General features: G+C 48.0%; 1 protein-coding gene across 6 annotated transcripts in view; it reads right to left on the reverse strand.

Annotated features, from left to right (window-relative positions):
- DLGAP5 (DLG associated protein 5) overlaps window positions 1-23,522 on the reverse strand; it is a 108,806-nt gene that overhangs the window by 36,465 nt on the left and 48,819 nt on the right. For all 6 annotated transcript variants that reach the window (XM_033952447.1, XM_033952448.1, XM_033952444.1 and 3 more), the window contains one exon: window positions 8,169-8,304. In XM_033952447.1, the coding sequence (XP_033808338.1) occupies window positions 8,169-8,304 (136 nt within the window). The remainder of the gene's footprint in view (window positions 1-8,168; window positions 8,305-23,522) is intronic.

The raw sequence follows: 23,522 nt of genomic DNA on the forward strand, positions 1-23,522 counted from the left end.
AGAGGAAAAAGTTTAAGTGAATCCCCTTTTTATGTACCATAGGAGCTTGAAGTCTGGTCCAATCACCAAGGCAGGAGCTCAGGAGTATTTGGCCAGTCACAATTCAGGTGTTGTGGCCAATCACAACACAAGTGTTTAATTCAAACTTGATTCTGGTTGGATGATGTCATCTGATTTGGCTAGTCATTTGATTACAAGCAGGGCAGTGCTTTGATTGGATTTTAATAGGGTCATTGTCCAGTGGCTTTGTCTTATCCCAACCTCTGCCTGAGGAGGTTAAAGAGAGTCTTTGTCTTGGAGTTTCAGGTCTCAACCTCTGATTACTAAGTACTGTCTATGTAGACTGGTGTAGTTAACATTGATACACCTTCTTTTATGGCACATCTCACCCCTAGCAGTTTCAGTTTTACCAGTTGGAGTAGAACTAGTTGGTTTGGATTTAATAGTTAGATATTGCGCTCTTAATATTGGTGGTAAACTTCCAGTTGAAATCAATAACACTTCATGCAAATATCTACAAACCATCTCAACAGCTGAAATTACTGGAGACCTAGGAAAATTTAACATGCTCAGTTTATTTTTCCTTTGAAAAATTTCCATATGCTCCAACTTTTTTTGAATATCAGATATTTCCTTAATAATATCTAATCTTTAACTTGATTAATCTACTGCTAATCTAATCTAATCCTTAGGTTTGTATACCACATCATCTCCACGTTCGTAGAGATTGGCGCGGTTTACAGTGGAAGAAATAGGAAGGAACTACAACAGAGGGTTAGAGGTAGAAGTGTGAAGAAAATTTAAAAGACTAGGGATGCCAAGTTATAAGAGTTTCCTTGATTCCTAAATTGGAGGGAGATTTACATTTTTGTGAAAAGCCAGGTTTTCAGATGTTTGCGGCAAACTTGGAGTGAGCTCAAGTTCCGAAGAGGGGAGGTAAGGTTGTTCCAGAGCTCAGTGATTTTGAAGTGGAGGGAGGTCCCTAGCTTTCCTGTGTGGGATATGCCTTTTAGCGAGGGGAAGGATAGTTTTAATTTGTGGGAGGATCTGGTGGTATTAGGGTTTGAGGATATTAGGGTTTGAGGAATTCCAAGAAAGAGGGATAAGGGGAAGGAGAATACTATGTAGGATTTTGAAAGCTAAACAGGCGCATTTATAGTGGACCCTGGTGATAATCGGTAGCCAGTGGAGCTTGGCCAGGAGCGGGGAGAAATGGTCAAATTTACTTTTAGCGAAGATGAGCTTGGCCACGGCATTCTGAATCCGTTGGAGTCTGTGGAGGTTTTTCTTAGTTAGGCTTAAGTAGGTAGAGTTGCAATAGTCCAATCTGGAAAGGATGATGGAATGCTCATGATTTTAAATACTCTCACATGCTCTTTCAGGACTTCACCTCGGAGATGATATTATCACAATCATTCCTCAAAACTGAAAGTTTTTTTCAGGTTGGAGTCCATGGTTTCTATAGCCTTTCAAAGAGCTTCCATATTAACTATGGCAGGTTTTACCATTTCTCCATATTGCAAGGTCTTTTCCCCAGGTTCGCTCCTTTCTTCAATCTCCAAACTGGAAATCGTCATTAAATGCTCACCTGGGTTATCCACCAAACAGTGTCCCCCAGACGCTCCTCCAGGGCTCAGCATCTCCGCTTCCTCTTCGGGGGGCCTGGTCACTGCATTTAGCGTAGGACTCGACTCCGGGTTGGAGGGGAGCCTGTCGTTGATCAGGGCTCAACAAAGCCCTATCATTACTGAGGTCATCTGCTGGCACCGACGTCCCTCCTGAAGCTGTTTATGCCTCCTGAACACTGTGGGGAGTTAATCCCTGAAGAGTCACAGCTGCTGGAAGACCAACTTGCAGCAATCCTTCTTGCTTTCCCATTCTGAAAACTGATCAGGTAAGCAGCAGTGTTCTATTGACTTGACTCAAGAAGGAAAACTCCTCCTGTGCGTTCGTCCCCAACGCCATCTTGGCCCCAAGAAGATGGTAATCTTTTTGATCAAACAGTGGATTTTGAGGAAAATGGAGGACTTTAAAATAAAATCAAGAAATCCAAAGATGGCCACTGTGGCAACATTTTGGTGCCAAACAGCAGCTGAAAATTGCCAAATCCAAAAATGTTAAAAAGGGAGTTCTGGAGGAGGGGGACCCTCAGAGCAACCTTGGAAACTTCCAAAAAAGCAGTTTTCAGCCCCCCCCCCCTGATTTTCCATAGACTAACAGTCTGTACTCATTGTGCCTTGCTGTGCTATAAAGGTGCCTTCACTACTTCAGCTCATGTGTGTAGCAGGACCTTGGAGGAGGAGGAGGATACTGCTCAGCTCCCAAACGCTGAAATCTTTGGTCTGCCAACAAGAGCGTGACTAGGCTGGACCTCTACCCCTACCAAACTACGCATGCGAAGGGGGAGGCAACACAGCCTGCACCCTGAAAGTCCCCCACAAAGACCACTACAGGTGTCAAATCAGCCTGCGCTGAAGCTCCTGAAAAAAACCCCAACACCACCGGGGGACGAGTTTGTTTCAAGAGGAATGGACCCTGAGCTCCTAAAATATTAAGCAGGCTGGCTAACAGGTACCACAGAGGGAATGGCTTGCCAGTTGCAGATCCCAAGTCTGCTTCTTCTCCCAGGCAGATTTACCCCAGAAATACTTAGAACTCTGGAGCACCAGAAGCCTCCAAACTTTGGAGAAAAAAAAACAAAAAATGAAAGTTTTAAACAGAGCTTCAGATACACACCTTACTGCAAGCATGCAGAAGGAAAAACTGAAGAGGGCAGCATGCTCCATTGAAAGAGGAAAAGTTGGATGCACTACCCACTTGTCCAGAATGACACACCTATTACACTAGAATGCCTTAATCTTGTCTTCTTTTCCAGTTGCTCCATCACAATTTTCTCCACAATAGTTCTTCCCCTCTCTGATCATCATCTGATAACTTTCACAATTTATCATCCTCCTCCCCCCTCCGCCAAGACCTGGCCAATCTTCAGTACATTTAGGAATCTTCAGGCTACTCACCCTTGCACTCTATCCATCACAGTTTCATCCTTCCTCTCAACCATGTGTTACACAAATCTGTCAATGAAGCTGTCTCCTCCTATACCATTCTTTCCTCTGCTCTAGATACCCTCACTCTTCCCACTCCATGCTTTGTAAGGTGTGCCAAACCCCAGCCCTGCTTGACCTAAAAAAAAAATCTTCTACTTATATTCCTGTGCCAGGTCTGCTGAATGTCTTAGGCTCAAATCCTGCACTCACACTGACTTCATTCATTTCAAATTTCTCATGATCTTCCAGACTGCTCTTTCACTTGCCAAACAAGACTACGACACCCATCTGACTAACTCACTCGGCTCTAATTTTTGCCATATCTTTGCCACACTGAACTCTCTACTCACCTCCAACCCCTCTATTGCTTTTCCCCCAGACTGTGGCTGAGTTCTTCTATGACAAGGTTCACAAGTCATTCAGAGTTAACATAAAATCTGCAATCTTACAAATGAGGCAAAGCCTCTCCACCGTCTCACTCACGTCTTTTTCCCTGGCAATGATGGGTCCTAGGTTCCACTCCTTTGTAAGCGGCCGATCGTGCGAACAGACACTGGCTCGGCGCTCTCTTTGCCAAAGTCCTTTCTTCTGATGTAACTTCTGGTTTTGCAAAACCAGAAGTTACATTAGATGAATGACTCCGGCGGCAGAGGGAAAGCCCAAATGGGTCTCTAGGGGGCCGAGTCGCCGACTTGAATCGGCGAGTTCGATTTTTTGTACAAACGAATCGATTCGAATCTTAAATCGGACAGTACTCCTCCTCCTCTGCTATCCTATCAGTCAGTGACCTCTTCTTCTCACCATCTATACTCATTCCCTTGGTACTCTAATCGCTTCCCATGGTTTTCAGTATAATTATGCTGACGATGCCCAGATCTACCTCTCTATACCAGAAATCTCTACAGGAATCCAGGCCTGAATCTCAGCCTGCCTGTCTGACATTGCTGCTTGGATATCTCATCACCACTTAAAACTGAACATGGCCAAGACTAAGCTACTTATCCTTCCACTTAAAGATACCTCTCTTCTCTCCCCACTCTGAAACATTCTGAAAATAAAAATCTTTTTACCAAGATGACTTACCTTGTCCTCTGTGGAAAAGGAAAATCCAAAATGACTACCAATACCTTAGTTGCAAGTTCAATAGGTAAAAAGGTCCCACTACATGATATTTTAGGGGTTCATTTTCAAAGTACATAGACACACAATGTCCTATAGAAACCTATGGTATTTTGTGTGTCTAAGTCAGTGTCTCTCAAACTGCACGCCACGGCACAGTGGTGTGCCCTAAAGAGATTCCAGGTGTGCCATAAGATTCCAGAATTTTATTTTTAAAAATTTTCTTCATAAGTATACACTAGATCCCGGGCCCCCCTGTTTGTTGATATAATTCATGGTGACCTTATTGTCCTTGTGGACCAGCACGACACTGTCATGAAGCAGATGACGAAAAGCCTTCAGAGCGTTGAACACCGCTCTGAGTTCCAGCAGATTGATGTGACATAGACGGTCCGCACTGGACCAAAGTCCCTGGGTGCGAAAACCGTCCAGATGCGCCCCCCAAGCATAGGCCGACGAGTCCGTCGTAAGAACCCTCTGTGTAGGAGGAGCGCGAAACAGAAAACTTCTGGAAAGATTGGTAGAGAGCATCCACCAATGGAGAGACTGTTTCAACAAAGAACTCACCACAATGTGTCGAGACACCGGATCCCGATCCTGGCTCCACTGAGACGCCAGAATCCATTGAGATGAAGTCTGGCAAAAGGAGTCACGTGAACCGTGGAGGCCATGTGACCAAGCAGGACCATCATGAGATGGGCTGGGACCGAGGACAGGAGAGCCACCTTTCGACAAAGAAGGATAAGGGCCTCCTGACGAGGTCGAGGCAAGAAGGAGCAAAGACGACACGCGTCCAGTACCGCCCCGATAAATTTGAGGGACTGAGACGGACACAGTTGGGACTTTGGAAAGTTCATCTCGAAGCCAAGACTCTGAAGGAGCGAGATTCTCAGATATCGGCAAGAAACTGGATGAATTGGCACGTGCATATAGGCCTCCTTGAGATCCAAAGAGCACAGCCAGTCCCCGTCGTCCATCAGGGGATACAACACAGGAAGAGTGAGCATCCAGAACTTTTCCTTTACCAGAAATTTGTTCAAAGCTCTGAGGTCCAGGATCGGACGCAGGTTTCCCGTCTTCTTGGGAACCAGAAAGAACCGGGAGTAAAACCCCGTGTTGAGCTGATCTGGGGGAACCTCCTCAACCGCCCTGAAGCAAAGGAGGGCCTGCGCTTCCCACAGAATAAGGGGAAGGTGCGACTGGGGAGGCGGAAACTCTCCAGGCGGAAGATCCGGGGGTACCCGACTGAAACGAAGGAAGTACCCCTCCCGGACAATGGAAAGGACCCACAGGTCCGTGGTAAGTTTCTCCCACTGAGGATAGAAATGATGGAGGTGTCCCCCGATGGAAAGGGGGAGGGCTCCAGGAGGAAGGGAGCCGGTAGGCTCAGACAGGAATTGTCAAAAAGATGGCCCAGGCTTCGACAGAGCAGGCGGCTGAGTCTTAGGAGGATGCTGCTGTTGTTGTTGCTGCAGGTGTCTCTGGGGCGGGCGAGAGAACGCAGGAATGGACTTCTGTGGATATCGCCGAAGAGGAATCTTGTACTGACGAGCCGGCAGTTTTCGACTTGAGCCTCACCAAGAAGGCAAAAGACCGCTCATGCTCTGACAGGCGCTTAGTGGCAGCCTCGATGGAGTCATCAAACAGCTCATTCCCCACACAAGGGAGGTTAGCCAGACAATCCTGGAGGTTGGGATCCATGTCCACAATCCGGAGCCAGGCCAGGCGACGCATAGCGACCGCAAAGGCCGTGACCCTCGAGGACAGCTCAAAGGCATCGTAAGCCGCATGAAACATATAGAGATGGAGCTGAGAAAGAGTCTCATGAAGCAGATGAAGTTCTGCCTATGAGGAACAGACACGTCAGACTGGAACGAGAGTAGAGCATCCACACAGTACCTGAGATAGGACGTGAAGGTGAAATTATAATTGAGAATCCGGTTCGCCAACATCGAGTTCTGATAGAGGCGGTGACCGAATTTGTCCATCGTATGTCCTTCCCTGCCCAGAGGGACAGCCGCGTAAACCTTGGACGGGTTAGAATTCTTCAAGGAGGACTCGACCACCAGAGACTGATTGGAAAGCTGTGCACTTTCGAAGCCCTTGACCAGCACCGTCCGGTGACGGGACTCCCATCTTGGAGGGAATGGCAGTGACAGCATAAGGAGTCTCCTGATTCCGAAGGAAAGTTTGCCGGAGCACCTGATGCAAGGGCAAGCACAAAGCTTCCCGAGGCAGATGAGGAAGCCCCATCTCAGCCAAATACTCCTGAGTATACTGGGTTCAGATTGGAGATCAAGCTTAAGAGCCTGGCCCATGTCCGAAACAAACCGGGTAAAGGAGGAGGTACGAGAAGAAATCCTCCAGAGGCGAGGAAGACCTAGATCTCGGGGCAGCCGAGAAAGAGGGGGAGATTTCCCTGGAATAATAAATGGGGGCCTCCGAGTCCTGAGCTAGGGACACCAAGGAGGCTCTGCTACACTTCCACGGGGGCATCGAAGAACGGCCCCGCTGCAGACGAATTGGGGAGGACTCCGGCGTCTGAGGAACCACCATCCGAGCTTCGGAGATGTAGGCGTGTAGGAGGAGTCCCCGACATGCGCCAAAGCAGAAAATCTCCACCCCGAAGAGACCGGCGGAGAAGCATGCAGGCAAGGGTCGGTGCCTCTGGACGAGACCACAAGGGGCCCCGAGGAACGAGCAGACAGGTACCTGCCTCGATGAGGCGGAGAAATCCTCTGCCGCTTCGAAGGGACAGGCTTCGAAGATGATGAAGGCACAGTGCGGGGTCCCGCCCAGGACACCCTTAAGTCTCAGGCCTCGAATTAGGCGAAGAAGAATCGCTCGAGGGCAACCTGCGAAACTTGAGGGACTGACCCCGAGCAACCGCAGGGGAACGCCCAAACTGGTCAGACGGAGGCCGGAGCTAGTTGACCCAGAACCGAGGAAATCTGCGACGTAAGGATAGCCTTAAGCATGTCCTTGAACATAGGTACCAAAACTATAGGATGCTGGTGTTGAGGTGCAGCAGTGCGCACCTTCGGACGCGACCTCAAGGAAGAGTATTCCCTACGTGAGGAGGCACGCTTGAATGTTGTCTTGACAAGGCCGAAGATACGGCACTCGCAAGAGACTCCGAGGTTGGCTTCTTCGCCGGCACACCTGAGGAGGGAAGAGGAGACTTACCCGAAGCGGCAGGCGGAGCCAGGGTCGACGTCTTCGAGGTTGAGGGAGACTTCATCGAGGTCGAGGCCTTCGAAGCTGAAGCCCCGACAACTGGGCCGAGGTCGACCCCTCGGGTTCCAATGGGGCCAAAAAGTTGAAGAATCTTGGCCACACATCGACGAAGAGCCTGCGGGCTCAACTGGCACAACGCGGGCAAGACTCGGCTCGATGTTCAGCACCCAGGCACTGCCTGAGTCCATTCATCAAGCCCCGTCTCTGGTAGTATTCAAATCTAGGCTAATAGCTACTTGTTTGTGATAGGAGTTCCCAACCGCTTATAAAGCACACATGCCTGTTTTATCGTTCCCTCTATAACTTCCTACTTATCCTGCTTGTCTGCTTATTTAGATTGTAAGCTCTACTGAACAGGCACTGTCTCTTCAATGTTTAACAATGTTTAATATACAGTGCTATATATGTCTAGTAGTGCTATAGAAATGATGAATAGTAGTAGCAGCAGCAGTAGCTTGTCAAGTCATTTTGCTACCTTTAGCCCATAATAATTGAACAAAGCCATTACTAGCACAGTTTTAAAATACAGCTGAGTACTTATCATCAAAAAGCATATGGCAAGAAGTATATCAAAGGCGGTACCCATATCTTTATTCTGCTTAAGTACCTCTCAACATGAGCTAAGTACTTAAGTGTTGTGCCAAGTCACATTTCTGAAGAGTTATTACCAAGCATATATTATGAAAAGCATATAGAGATACAGCTTTTATTTGTACTCTAAAAACAGAGCTCCATTGAGCAGCAAGTGGCAAACATCTTACATACCGGAAGTAAGGCACATTGTGGCTTAACTCCTCTGACATAATGAGTTTGTTTTCTTCTATTGAGGGTTTTAAAATCATTTCAGACACAGGTAGCCTTGAACGTTCTCCAATGCTGGTTTTTATTTCTGTAGTGCAGTCTACAAAAAGAGTGAAAATAATGCCAGTTCAGAGTTTCAGCTTAGTCATGTGCCCCTTTCATCAGTTATAATTTTAGTAACATCTTTTTAAAAACCTAAAGAAAACAAGAGTAGATGGCAACACAGCAGATGCTAATATTGTTCAAAATGACTAGCTTTATTGTGGCAGAAAATGTCCGACGACTAGACATGACACATGTTTTAGCCGAAAGGCCTTCCTTAGGAGTTAAAACTGAATAAAATAAACAGAAAAAAAAACTTTTACGATACCTTGACCGTTACTTGGAATAGAAACCTTGCATCCATATGGTTGTGGGTGATGGTCTTTGAATATTGATGAAAAATATTAAATATCTGGCTCATTCAGCTTCCTTACAGGAATATAAATTTATTCTTCAGATGTTTGCATCTCCCTCTCGAGCCTTTACAGCTCGTAGTACTCAACATGCTAAATGTTATCATTCACCTGCAATGTTACTGCATATATTTTGGACTTCTGAAAGGATACAAATTTTCTGGAATGCTATTTTGGACTATTTATACGTCAATTCTGCTGGGGGAGGGATGGAGTGTCGGCTCCAGGTTGGCTTCGGGGGTGCAGGGCTGTGCAGCATGGTTTCCCAGCGAGAGGCTGTGGTCGGGTCGGCTTCGGACAGGGGTGGGTGGTGCAGCAGGCATGCAGACGGAAGTAGGGAGGCATTCTGACGACAGTTGTTTCAGCTGGGGGGGTGGGGCAGGCAGGCTTCAGCGCAGGTCGGCTTCAGGGGAGGGAGAGAGAGGGTGGGACGAAGGCAGTGAGGGGGGAGGGACATGGACATGGGACACAAGGGAGGAAGGGAATAGAAAGGGGCAATTGTTGGGCCTGAGTGTGTAAATGAGAGGGAAAGATGGTGCACATGGAGAGAGAGAGAGAGAGATGCATGGGGAATAGAAGGAGAGGGAGAAATGTTGGATATGGTGGAGAGGGAACAGAGGGATAGATTAAAGGGGATGCAAGGGGGAGGAATGTTGAGTATAGTGTTGGAGACTCCCCTCCTCATCCTAGCTTTACAGCATTCCCATATGTTGACGACATTCAATTACTTCACCCGAAAAATTCTACATCCCCTGAAGAAATAAATGAGATCAACCTCAAACTTGACAGAATCAGTTCCTGGCTCCAACAAAATAAACTGGCACTTAATATTTCTAAAGCTACAGGTGTCCTCTTCCCCACCTCTACAGATGAACATCTCTGTGCTCCCATTAGCATTGATTCCTCTCCTATTCAAATGGACAACAAAGTTAAACATCTTGGCATTATCCTTGATAAAGATCTTACATTCCATCAACAAGTCAGTGCCATAACACAAAAATGCTTTCACAAACTACGACTCATCCACTCTCTCTCTTCTCTTCTCGATTCTCCCTCAATTAATATACTAATCTATTTCCTTGTTATTTCGACCCTGGACTACTGTAACGCTCTCTACCAAGGCATAACCCAGAAAAAAATTTGTCGCATCCAATTAATACAAAACACTACAGTGAAACTAATCTACCATACAAAATAATTTGATCACGTCACTCCTCTCCTCCGCAAAGCACACTGGTAGCCCATCACATATCAACTTACCTATAAAATACTTCTTCTTGCCTTCAAAAACACAACACTCCCACCAACCAGTTTCATTGATAAACTTATGTATCTTGTAGGACTCTTGAAGGATGCATCTTGTAGGATTCTTCGATCTAGTAATCAAAATCCATTCACCATCCCTTTGATAAGAGAACTCTTCTACGACACTACCCGCAAATCCATCTTCTCTGTTACTGCTCCCACCCTGTGGAATGCCCTTCCTGCCAACCTTCGATTAGAAAACTCTTTGGATAAATTTAAAATCAAACTAAAAACCTTCATCTTTAAAGGCGCCAACACCCTGTAAACTCTGACTTTAACAACAATTGTTCCTCTTTTGCAGAACTTCTTTGACAATTAAAACGCTTCTTTTGAAGCGACCCCCCTACCCAAATGTACTTCCCTTTTCCACTTTCCTCCCTTTATTTTTATTTTCTATCTTGATGTATTTAATAATTTTCCTGTCCCCATTTATTCCCTTTCGTATCATGTAAGTCAATGTGAAAGTGCTTCCCTCCTTTTAGCTTAGACATGTTTTTATTTTTACTTTTTATATTCTATTTTATTGTTAACCGTTTAGATACCTGTATGATAATCGGTATATCAAAAATAAATAAACTTGAAATGGGCATGGGGCTGGTGGGCAGTGGTGAAAATTGATCTGGGGATGAGAGAGGAAGAAAAGTTAGACTCATGGAGGGACAGAGAGAATCGACAAAATAGAGCAGGAAAAAAAATTATTTGCAATGTCCAATGTGACACGGACAAGAGGACATGGACTGAAGCTAAGGGGGGACAAGTCCAGGACAAATATCAGGAAGTTCTGCTTCACGCAACGAGTGGTGGACACCTGGAATGCCCTCCCAGAGGAGGTTATTGCGGAATCCACCGTTCTAGGATTTAAAAGCAAACTAAATGCACATTTCCTTATGAGAGGCATCGAGAGATATGGGTGACTAAAATTAGGCCAGGTGTACACCTGGCTGGGCCTCCGCGTGTGCGGATCGCCGGACTTGATGGACCGAAGGTCTGAACATAAGAACATAAGCAATGCCTCTGCTGGGTCAGTCCTGAGATCCATCATGCCCAGCAGTCTGCTCACGCGGCGGCCCAACAGGTCCAGGACCTGTGCAGTAATCCTCTATTTATACCCTTCTATCCCCTTTTCCAGCAGGAAATTGTCCAATCCTTTCTTAAACCCCAGTACTGTACTCTGCCCTATTACGCCCTCTGGAATCGCATTCCAGGTGTCCACCACTCGTTGGGTAAAGAAGAACTGCCTAGCATTCGTTTTGAATCTGTCCCCTTTCAAATTTTCCGAGTGCCCTCTTGTTCTTTTATTTTTCGAAAATTTGAAGAATCTGTCCCTCTCTACTCTCTCTATGCCCTTCATGATCTTATAAGTCTCTATCATATCCCCTCTAAGTCTCCTCTTCTCCAGGGAAAAGAGACCCAGTTTCTCCAATCTCTCAGCGTATGAGAGGTTTTCCATCCCTTTTATCAGACGTGTCGCTCTCCTCTGAACCCTCTCGAGTAACGCCATATCCTTCTTAAGGTACAGCGACCAATAATGGACGCAGTATTCCAGATGCGGGCACACCATCGCCCGATACAACGGCAGGATAACTTCTTTCGTCCTGGTTGTAATACCCTTCTTGATTATACCTAGCATTCTATTTGCTTTCTTAGCGGCCGCTGCGCATTGTGCCGTTGGCTTCATTGTAATGTCCACCATTACCCCCAAGTCCCTTTCTTGGGTACTCTCATTCAATAACATCCTCCCATCGTATAGTTGTACCTCGGGTTTCTGCTTCCCACATGCAATACTTTACATTTCTCAACATTGAACTTCATCTTGAGATATGGCATTACTCTGACTTTAACGACAATTGTTCCTCTTTTGCAGAACTTCTTTGACAATCAAAACACCTCTTTTGAAGCGACCCCCCTACCCAAATGTACTTCCTTTTTCCTCCCTTTATTTTTATTTTCTATCTCGATGTATTTAATAATTTTCCTGTCCCCATTTTTTCCCTTTCGTATCATGTACGTCAATGTGAAAGTGCTGTTGTATCGGGCGATGGTGCACCCGCATCTGGAATACTGCGTCCAATATTTGTCTGATCCGGAGATGGCAGTACTTATGTTCTTATATTATGTTCTTAATGGAATGAGGTCTGTAGGAGAGAGAGAAAGAAACCAACCACCTTGATCGTAAGATCAATGAGAGAAGCTTCCAAGGCTACAAGGATCACCTTCCTTGGGCAAGATACTATGTGAAAGACCACTTGGCCTATTAGGAACCAAGGAGGAAACACATATAGCAGTCTGAACTTTGGCCATGAGTGCATCAAGGCATCCAGCCCTGCACTTCCGGTCTCATATCTTCAGCTGGAAAAGCTGAGGTGCTTTCTTGTTGAGTGCAGTTATCATCAGATTGAACGTCAGATGCCCCCAACGTTTGACGATGTCTTGGAACACCCACAGGGCCAACAACCACTCTCCCCAGGCCCAATGTCTGTCTGCTGAGGTAGTCCGCTTATACATTGTCCACTCTGGCTACGTGTGCCGCTGTGATGGCCAGCAGGTGCTTCTCTGCCCAAGCAAACAGTAGTTTTGCCTTTAGTTGGAGCAAGGTGCTTCTGGTGCCTCTCTTGACAATTGACACAGGCCACTGTGTATTGTCTGAGAATACTCTTATGGCTCTGCCTTTCAGAACTGACTGTAGGTTTCACAGAGACAGGCAGACCGCTTTCAGTTCTAGTCTGTTTATCAACCACTTCTGCTGGGATGGTGCTCATTTCCCTTGTACTGGGCATTCACTGCAGTACATGCCACAGTCAAACAGGTTCCAACTGAATCTGGCGTTACAGGACAGATTCTTGATAAGGGGTTATCCCGCCCGTGCAGTCAAACAAGGGTATCTAAGAGCAAGATTTGCCCAAAGGGAGCTCTTGATCAGGGACAGACAAAAAGATCAGTCTGATCATGATAGACTAATATGTGTGGTGCTTTACTCTGAGGCTACCAAATGTCTGATACAAATAATGAGAAGATACTGGCACATAGTAAGTCTACATGAGGGGCTCAATTATTTTCCCATGGTAGCTTTTAGAAGAGCTAAGACGATTGGGCAGTTTTTGAATTTTAAGAAATTTCAGGGCAGTGACATCTCCACCACGGGTTCACATTCCCGGTGTGGTGAATGCCAGTGGTGTGAAACAACGATTGTAGGAACCCAGTGGGAAGTCCCGGGGAAACACACCACAATTAGGGCCAGAAACAACACTAATTGTAATAGTAAAGGGGTTATATATGCCATTGTTTGCCCCTGCAGTTTAATTTACATAGACAGGACAAGTCGTCAAATTAAAACTCGGTTAAATGAGCATAAGTCAAGAATCAATAGGGGCATAAAGCAATGTTACTTACCGTAACAGTTGTTATCCAGGGACAGCAGGCAGCTATTCTCACTAGTGGGTGATGTCATCCGACAGAGCCCCGATACAGACGTCTCACAAGCATGTCTTGCTTGAAGAAACTCAGAAGTTTCGAGATGCCCGCACCGCGCATGCGCCAGTGCCTTCCCGCCCGATGGTCTGGGCGTGTCTCCTCAGTTCAGGTAGCTAGCAGAGAAGCCAACCCAGGGGAGGTGGGTGGGACGTGAGAATAGCTGCCTGCTGTCCCTGGATAACAACTTTTACGGTAAGTAACATTGCTTTATCCCAGGACAAGCAGGCAGGTATTCTCACTAGTGGGTGACCTCCAAGCTAACCTCAATGGGATGGAGGGAGAGCTGGCAACTTAGGAGAATAAATTTTGTAACACTGTTTGGCCAAACTGTCCATCCCGTCTGGAGAAAGTATCCAGACAATAATGAGAGGTGAATGTATGAACCGAGGACCAAGTGGCAGCCTTACAAATCTCCTCAATGGTGCGCTTCGATACAGGTCGTCCCAACTTGTTTGGATCAAAGGAGACAAAAAGTTGAGGTGCAGTTCTGTGTGGCTTGGTGCGATCCAGGTAGAAAGCCAAAGCACGTTTACAGTCCAGAGTGTGAAGAGCTGATTCTCCAGGATGAGAATGCGGCTTTGGAAAAAACACAGGAAGAACTATGGATTGGTTGAGATGAAAATCAGAGACCACTTTAGGCAGGAATTTCGGATGAGTGCGGAGGACCACCTTGTCATGATGGAATACTGTGAAAGGAGGATCCGCCACCAAGGCCTGAAGCTCACTGACCCTGCGAGCAGACGTGAGGGCCACTAGAAAAACCACTTTCCAAGTGAGAAACTTCAGTGGAGCCTTGTTGAGAGGCTCAAAAGGAGGTTTCATAAGCTGAGAAAGGACAACATTGAGATCCCAAACCACTGGAGGAGGTTTTAGAGGAGGATTGACATGGAAAAGTCCTTTCATAAATCTGGAAACCACAGGATGAGCAGAGAGAGGTTTCCCTTGTAGAGGCTGATGGAAAGCCGCAATAGTACTCAGGTGGACTCGGATAGACGTAGACTTGAGACCAGACTGAGACAGGTGTAGAAGATAGTCCAAAACAGAGGATAGGGAGGCTCGTTGAGGCTCCTTAGAATTGGAAACACACCATGAAGAAAATCTAGTCCATTTTTGGGAGTAGCATTGTCGAGTAGCAGGCTTCCTGGAAGCCTCCAAGACATCCCTCACCGCATGGGAAAACTGGTGAGGAGTTACGTTGAGAGGAACCAAGCTGTCAGGTGGAGAGACTGCAGGTTGGGATGAAGCAGAGATCCCTGATGCTGAGTAAGCAGTGAAGGAAACACAGGAAGAAGGAATGGCTCTCTGCTGCTGAGTTAAAGTAGAAGGGAGAACCAAGGTTGTCTGGGCCACCGAGGAGCGATCAGAATCATGGTGGCATGGTCGGACTTCAGCTTGACCAGAGTCTTTTGAATGAGAGGAAAGGGAGGAAACGCATACAGAAAGTGATTCCCCCAATCCAGCAGAAAGGCATCTGCCTAGAGACGATGAGGAGTGTAGATCCTGGAGCAGAATTGAGGCAGCTTGAAGTTGTGGGGAGCCGCAAAGAGGTGTCCCCCACTGTGCAAAAATCTGATGAAGGAGCCTGGAATGGAGTGTCCATTCGTGAGGCTGGAGAAGACGACTCAGGGTGTCTGCCAGGACATTGTCCTTACCCTGAATGTAGACAGCTTTGAGGAAGGCATTGTGGCGAACCGCCCAATCCCAGACTCTGAGAGCCTCTGGCAGAGGCAGGCCGAGCCCGTGCCCCCCTGCTTGTTGACATAATACATGGCGACCTGATTGCCTGTGCGAATGAGGACCACCATGTCGTGAAGCAGGTGTTGAAAAGCTTGAAGAGCATTGAAGATGGCTCTGAGCTCCAGAAGATTGATTTGATGGAGTCGGTCCGCACTGGTCCAGAATCCCTGAGTGCGAAGACCATCCAGATGAGCTCCCCAGGCATAGGTCGAGGAATCGGTCGTGAGAACCTTCTGATGGGGAGGAGTGTGAAACAGCAAACCTCTGGATAGATTCGAAGAGGTCATCCACCAAAGTAGAGACTGCCGAAGAGCAGGAGTGACTATGACGTGCCAGTCAACGGATCTGACACCTGAGTCCATTTAGAAGCCAGGGTCCACTGAGGAATTCTTAGATGGAGTCTGGCAAAAGGCGTCACATGAACTGTAGAGGCCATGTGGCCCAGGAGGACCATCATGTGTCTCGCTGAGATGGACTGGCGAGAAGACACAGACTGGCAGAGATGAAGAAGAGCATCCAAGCGTTGAGGAGGAAGGAATGCTCTGAGTCGAATGGTGTCTAGGACTGCCCCGATGAATGGGAGAGACTGGGTAGGCTGTAGATGAGATTTGGGGAAGTTGATCTCGAAGCCCAAACTCTGCAGGAAGTAAATAGTGGCCAGGGTCGCCGAGATGGCCTCTGGAGCCGAGGGGGCCTTGATGAGCCAGTCGTCGAGGTAGGGAAATACCTGAAGACCTCTGTTCCAGAGTGCCGCGGCCACCACTACCAGACACTTCGTGAAGACCCTGGGAGATGAGGATAGGCCGAATGGAAGCACTCGATACTGCAGATGTAGATGTCCCACCCGAAATCTGAGGAATTTGCGAGAGGCCGGATGAATGGGAATGTGAGTGTAGGCCTCCTTGAGATCTAGAGAGCATAACCAGTCGTTCTGCTCGAGGAGGGGATAGAGAGAAGCTAGGGTCAGCATGCGAAATCTCTCTTTGACCAAGAACTTGTTGAGGACCCTGAGGTCCAGAATGGGTTGCAGGTCGCCCGTCTTCTTCGAGACAAGGAAGTACCGGGAGTAAAACCCCCGGTTGTGCTGGTCCACAGGGACCGGCTCGACGGCACGAAGCCAGAGCAAAGCTTGAGCTTCCTGAAGAAGAAGGGCGGTCTGAGTCAAGTTTGAAGGATACTCTCTTGGAGGGTGGTCCGGGGGGACCCGATGAAATTGCAGAGAGTACCCTTCCTTGATGATGGTAAGGACCCAGAGGTCGGTGGTAATGGCCGTCCATCGATGGAAAAAAATGATGGAGGCGACCCCCAATGGGGAAAACAGGGGATGGCAGAACGAGGTTGGTTATGCTCCCTAAGAGAGAGTCAAAAAGGCTGAGTGGCCTTAGGGACATTAGACGGTTGAGGCTTCTGCGGAGCCTTTTGCGGAGGCTGACGTTTCGCAGGCTGCCTGGCAGCTGGAGCTTGCCTCGGAGTGTAACGCCTCTGATAGATCAAGGGCGGCCTGGCAGGTCGAGACTGTTGAGGCTTAGGCCGAAGAATAGACTGAAAAGATTTTTCATGATCAGAGAGCTTCTTCGTTACAGTCTCGATAGACTCGTCAAATAAATCCGCTCCCGCACAAGGAACATTGGCCAGTCTGTCCTGGAGGTTCGGGTCCATGTCAATGGTGCGAAGCCAGGCCAGACGACGCATGGCCACGGAGCAGGCAGCAGCTCGAGCCGAGAGCTCGAAGGCGTCATAGGAGGACTGCATCAGTTGAAGGTGCAGCTGGGACAGCGAAGCAACAACTTCTTCAAACTCGAAGCGAGCCTGAGATTCAATGTAAGGAGTGAACTTCTGAAGCACAGGCAGGAAGAACTCCAAATAAGAAGCAAAATGGAACGTTTAATTAAGAACTCTGGAAGCCATCATCGAGTTCTGGTATATCCGCCTGCCAAACTTGTCCATGGTCCTGCCCTCGCGCCCCGGAGGCACCGAGGCGTACACCTGGGACGGATGAGACCGCTTGAGGGACGATTCGACCAGCAGGGATTGGTGGGAAAGTTGAGGGCCCTCGAACCCCTTGTGATGGACCGTGCGGTATCGGGCATCTAATTTGCCGGGGACCGCAGGAATGGAGTATGGCGTCTCAAAACATCTCATGAAAGTTTGGTCGAGAAGTTTGTGGAGAGGTAGGTGAAAAGACTCCACAGGAGGATGAGGCAAATGCATGGTGTCGAGGTATTCCTTGGAGTACCGTGACCCGGTGTCCAAAGTAATGTCGAGGTCATCCGCCATCTGCCGGAGGAAGGAAGAAAAAGACAATTGATCCGCCAGCACCGGTCTCCGAGAAGGACTGGACGAAGTCGAGGCCTCGGGGTCCAAAGAGACCTGGGAGCGACAGGGAGAATAAGAGGTGGATGGTTCCTCATACTCCAGCCCCTGTGGAGGGGACATGTCTGAGGAAGAGTACCCCATGCGTGGCTGCTTCTTCTGCGGCGAAACCTCCGAGTGCCTCGAGGAGTGTCGTGAGGAATGCCTGGACCGATGCCCCTCCCGGTGTCTGGAGGGGGATCTAGAATGACGATGCTTAGCATGGTCCCTCGACGCCTCTAGCGAGCAGATGGGACTCGAGGCTGTGGATCGAAGAGGCGGGAGATTTGACGCCTCTCGAGCCGCAGCCCAGGCCTGGTATGGAGTGCGGAAGAACTCTTCCTGCGATTTGCGATGCCCAGGACTTCGATTACCCGAAGAGGAATTCCAGACCTCTTCGAACGGAGGCGTGATGGGCTCTAAAGGAGGCATATCACTAAAGGAGGCATATCACTGAAGGAGGCCCGCCTCGAGGGACCGGCCGCCAAACGTCGCTCCTCCTCGCTAAGCAGCGAGGTCGACCGGCGAGGAGGAGGAGGAGGGGGCGGTCTGCCCCCCGGGACCGGAACCGGGAGGTCACCCTGAATGGTGGCAATCAATCTGGGCCCCATGGTTTGCATGAGCTCGACAAATTGAGCTTCCAAAAGGGACCGCAACGAAGCCGATATGGAGGGATCCGCACCGAAAGGGGGTCCTCCAGCACGGTCTTTGCGCTCCTTCGTGGTCGAGTGCTTTTGCTTCGAAGCTTTCAGCACCTTGATAACCACGGGTGGAATTGTGGAAGGCGGTACCTGAACCTAAGAGACGGAAGGCACCGGCGCCGAAGATGGGGTCGTAACCGGGACAAACGAAGCTGGTTTCAGGAGACCCGGAGCAGCAGGAGCGTGGTGGGCTTCGCATGTGAGGGTGAAGCACCAGTCGAAGCGGATGGTTCTTGAGCAGCTTCCATCTTGAACATCGACTCCCACAAAAAACAGCGACGCTTAAACACCCGCGCTGTGAGTGTGTAACAAGGCCGGCACGATTTCGGGAAATGTTCTGGACCAAGACACTGCAGGCAGCGTCGATGCGGGTCCGTCAGCGAAATCGCGCGCTGGCACTTGCTACACTTTTTAAAACCGGTGATTGGCCGGGACATAGGCCGAAAAAGCTCCGCCGCGAGATCGAAGGAGCGGGGCCTGCGCCACGCGGCCGACCCGGCGAAGTCGCCGGAAGAAATTTTTTTTTTTTTTTTTTAAAAAGAAATAAAAGAAATATAACACACGATAAGAGTAAAAGAAACTCAAAACCGCGGCTATGGAAGGCAAAAGAACGGGAGTTCAATCAGCGCAGAATTGAAGAAAGACTTCTCAGCTCCGTGGAAAGAAAAGAACTGAGGAGACACGCCCTGACCATCGGGCGGGAAGGCACTGGCGCATGCGCGGTGCGGGCATCTCAAAACTTCTGAGTTTCTTCAAGCAAGACATGCTTGTGAGACGTCCGTATGGGGGCTCTGTCGGATGACATCACCCACTAGTGAGAATACCTGCCTGCTTGTCCTGGAATAATGCTAGCCCCGATGGTTTCCCATATGATTAAATTTAACCATACAGTAGTGGAATTAAGATGGCATATAACTGACGGTATACAACAGAATGGGAGGGTGGGTGGTAACATTGAAAAAGCTCTCAACCAGAAGGAATAGCAGTGGATCTACAGGCTTGATACAGTAGTCCCACGTGGATTGAATTTAGAGATTGAGTGGGCTTCTCTATTCTAGGCTGTTCGTGTGATGTTGATAAAGATGCATGTATTTTGAAATTCAGACTAGGGAGGGCCTAGCACACTGGGGCTGTGGGCGGACCCTCTCTGGTCCTATCCCATGGAGAGGGAGGTCTCTTAGCATACAATATAAAAGGAGCCTTTAAGATGCGGCAGCCATCTTACAAACAAAGATTGATTAGAGTTGGATGGCGGCGGCATTCGTAAGTAGGAGTTTTTAGATTTTTGTAGATTTGTGTAGAGTAATTGCACATGGGAAGAATATTAACCTGACTAATATATTTACTTTAGGACAGACCCCTGAAGAAACAATTGTGAAACATGTCGGGTCTTACCGCCAGTCTACCGTGAGAACTGATAGTTTGCCATTATTAAGATAAGTAAATTTAAGCATAAGAATTGGAGGAATGATATAAAATTTAAATTAAATAGACCGGTGAGGAGTGCACCACTTGCATCTTCCCGTGATTACACTTCGGTAGGACGGAGGAGTGGTGGTTCTGAGGTCTATTAAATCGACTAGAAAATTATTGAAAACATTTATTAAGGTGACATAAGACGTTTACTGAGCACCTTAGAAACTAAACAGGTTGGCATCCATTTTCAGTGTGACCCAGGAATTGATCTGAAGTGGAATCCCTTTTGCTAGAGATTGTGGGTGAAGCCACCAACTCATACTGCTGCAGGGCTGCCTCCTTCCAGGGTAGAAGGGCTTGTATAGAATCTCTCCGAGGAGACCAACAAGGCAACAATGCATCCTGAAGTGGACACACATGTGCCCTTGTCCAGGGTACTACTGCTATGGCAGCTGCCATCGAGCCCAGAGCCTGTAGGTAGTTCCATACCGTAGGTGCTGGCTGCAGCAGGAGGGTCGTAATTTGCCCCCAAGTTTCTGTCTGCGTGCCTCTGGAAGAAAAACTCAGCCTTCCACCACATTGAAGATAATTGCCCAGGAATTCTAAAAACTAATTGGCTCTTTTGAAAGTTTACAATCCAGCCCAGGCTCTTCAAAGTTTGTGCAACTGCCACCACTTCTCTTTCTCTCTCTTCTCAAGAGGGCTATGATGAGCCAGTCAACTAAATAAACATGAATCAGCTGAGAATTGATAGCGATTCTCCAACATGTGAAATCTCAGGAACTTTCTGTGTGCCGGGAAAATTGGAATGTTGAGATATGCCTCTGTCAAATCCAAGGCAGCCAGAAACTCTCCCGGTTGGACCTCTGCGATGACAGATCTCACCGTCTCCATCCGGAAACCTCAGGGCTGCATTGACATGTTTGAGATCCAAAATGGGCCTCCAATCGTCAGACTCTTTCTTGGGCACGACAAAGTATATCGAGTATCTGCCCAAGCCCAAGTTTTCTTCCAGAGCTAGTTCTATGGTTGAATATCCAGCAGTCTGTTTAACATTACTAGTATTTGGACCACACAATCCGGTCAGCCCGCCAGAGAATCCACGAACCAATTAGACAGAGGGTATGCAAACTCTAGCTTGTCACCTTTTCTGACAATATCCAAGAGCCAAAGATCTGTCATTATGCTTTCGCTTTCCCAGGCCTCCAGAAAGTCTAAGAGTCAACCTCAAATTCTGAAGGGCAACTGAAAGCCTGGCATCACTGTGGCCTGGGAACCTGTATTTTGGATTTTCCGGCTTCCGGAATATCTCTGCCTGGATCCTCGATAGGTTCTCTGATGAGCCCCCTGGGGTGTACTAGTGAAAATGTCAGGACCCCCAAAAGGAGCTCCGGTTCTGGCTTCTAGTCACTCGAAGTCTGCTGTCTGGTAAGGACTTGGGACAACAATCTTGCACACTGGCCATCATCCACTGGAGATCATTCATCCTTTGCCAAAAAGCATCTGTCCCTTGAAGAAGAGCTTACTAAGTGTAACCTTGGAGGTGGAATCACCCACCCACCCACCGTCTGATCCACAGCATGTGTAGGGCAGAGATGGAGTATGCCGAGACTCTTGCCATCACTCAAATTATATCAAAGTGCATCTTTCAGCATGACTCCTCCCACACTAGGTAAGGACAGGCATTTAATTACCTTTGGCATAGCAAACATTTGTTGGAATTCTTGATCCATAGGATACAGCCTAGTCATGGTTTTTGCCCCATTGAAGGAGCCTTCTGGGACTCCCCAGGGCTCCGTAACCAGGAGTTTCATGTCTGGGTGCCACGGAAAGGGCGTGGCCGAGTTGAGATCCTGCTCAAAAGAAAACACTGAAGACTTGGGCTGAGGCGGATCAATCTTAAGCTCATGAATAGACTGGGTAAAAATGTTGTATGGAGGGATCCTCTCCTGGGTCTGCGGTCAGCACTCCATCCTGATCTGCAACATAGGAGGTCGAATCTCCCATCAGGAAGGCCTTGCTTTGAGACAGTAAGAGGATCAAGACTGAACTTTCATCCTCTGGATCCCTGTCCAGCCTATAATCAGAGTCAGGGAGTACCTCTATTCTCTTAGAAGTGCTCTGAGGATTCTTAGAGGCATGCACGGAGGGTCACTCTTCAGTGGACCTAAACTGTGCATTTTGTCCATGTGCATATGCCTACTAGAGTAGATTAAATGAACTCTGGGGTAAAGGCAACACGGGGGTAAAGGCCTTAGTAGGCAATTCTCCTTCCCCTTTAGAAGGGAGGAGATGCCTTTTCTTGGCTGCGGAGCCTCTGTAACAGTTCGGTGCACTGTGCCACTGTTCCGGGGCTCCTGGGAAAATAATCACTCCCCTAACAGGCTCAACAGCCATGTGCCAGACCCCAGAGGCTGTATGAGAGCTAACTTGAAGTTCTTGCCTCCCTGCTTCACTCAATGTGATACAAGGGTGCTCTTCCACCGCCTATCCTTCACAAACAAGGCATGATAGAAGGGCAAAACAATGTGTTTTAGAGAAGTTTGAGAACTTAAAAAAAAAAAAAAAAAAATCAGGAAAATCTAAGCTAGCTACATCTGGTGAATTTAATGATAAACAGCAGCATAAAATCACCTCAGGGATGACCAAAAACCTCAAAAAACAGGATTTTAGGGGAGGGAGAGGCAATAATCTTAACTATAGTAACTGTAGAAACAGTTAAACAACTTTTGAAGACCTCCCCCACCCCTACTCCCAGACCATGTGTTGGGTAAACAGTGCTGCTGCTGTCTGCTTCAGCTCCTTTCAGATGTAGTTGTTCTAGGAGAGGCCATCTGCTTCCAGTCACTCAGCCACTTCGCTGAAATCTTTGGGCTGTTGGTCAGATCTCCATGGACCGACCCTCAAACCTCCCCCCCCCCGAACTCTCAAGAAAAAGGGGAATCAAACTTTGTCGTACATCCAGAATTTTCAGCACACTATCTGATTTTCTCACTCCCATAGGCATGAAAGCTGGAAGTTGCACCTCCTGGTTCATGTGGAAACTGGACATGACTTTCAGTAGAAAGGAATGGACCATTCAAATTGAGATGCTAGAATCTGAAGTGTGAAGAAAGGGTTCCCCCGAAGGACAGAGCCTGCAACTCTGATACTTCTTGCTGATGTCACAACCAATAAGAAAACTGTCTTGACTGTCAAGATCACTCAGGAACACCTTCTCCAAAGGTTCATACGGAGCCTTCGCAAGTGCTGGAAAGACCAGGTTAAGGTTACAAGATGGAAAAGATTGTCACACTAGAACAGGGGTGTCCAACCTTTTGGCTTCCCTGGGCCGCATTGGCTGAAAAAAATGTTTCTGGGGGTCACACAAACGCTGCAGCAAGACAGAGGAGGGAGCCGGCAATACGGTAAACACGGAGGGGCAGCAGAGGAAAACACTGCATCGTCCTTGCCCGGGGCCGCACAAAATACTTCACGGGGCCACATGCCGGGGAGGGGGCCCGCAGGTTGGACACCCCTGCACTAGAGGGTGAAGACGCAAAGCTCCCTTCAAAAATCTGGATACAACCAGATGGGATGCCAAAGTGCACTTGTTGCATTGTGCTTTGCAACAGGAAAGTTTAGCTATCTGTACCTCGAGAGAGTCAACTACCAGGCCCTTCTTCAGACCTTCCTGCAGGAAGTTGAGCACTAACAAAACTGCTATGGTCACTGGGTCCGAACAACGTTGCTCGCACCAGGTCCTAAAACACTTCCAGGCCTTTGCATAGACAACTAACATGGACTGCTTCTTAGCCTTCAGAATGGCAATAACCTCAGATGAATAGCCTTTATGCTCCAAGGCTTCGTGCTCAAGAGCCATGCCAAAATACCAAAGCGCT

This window comes from Geotrypetes seraphini, chromosome 7, assembly GCF_902459505.1.
Source record: "Geotrypetes seraphini chromosome 7, aGeoSer1.1, whole genome shotgun sequence".
Classification (NCBI taxonomy): domain Eukaryota; kingdom Metazoa; phylum Chordata; class Amphibia; order Gymnophiona; family Dermophiidae; genus Geotrypetes; species Geotrypetes seraphini.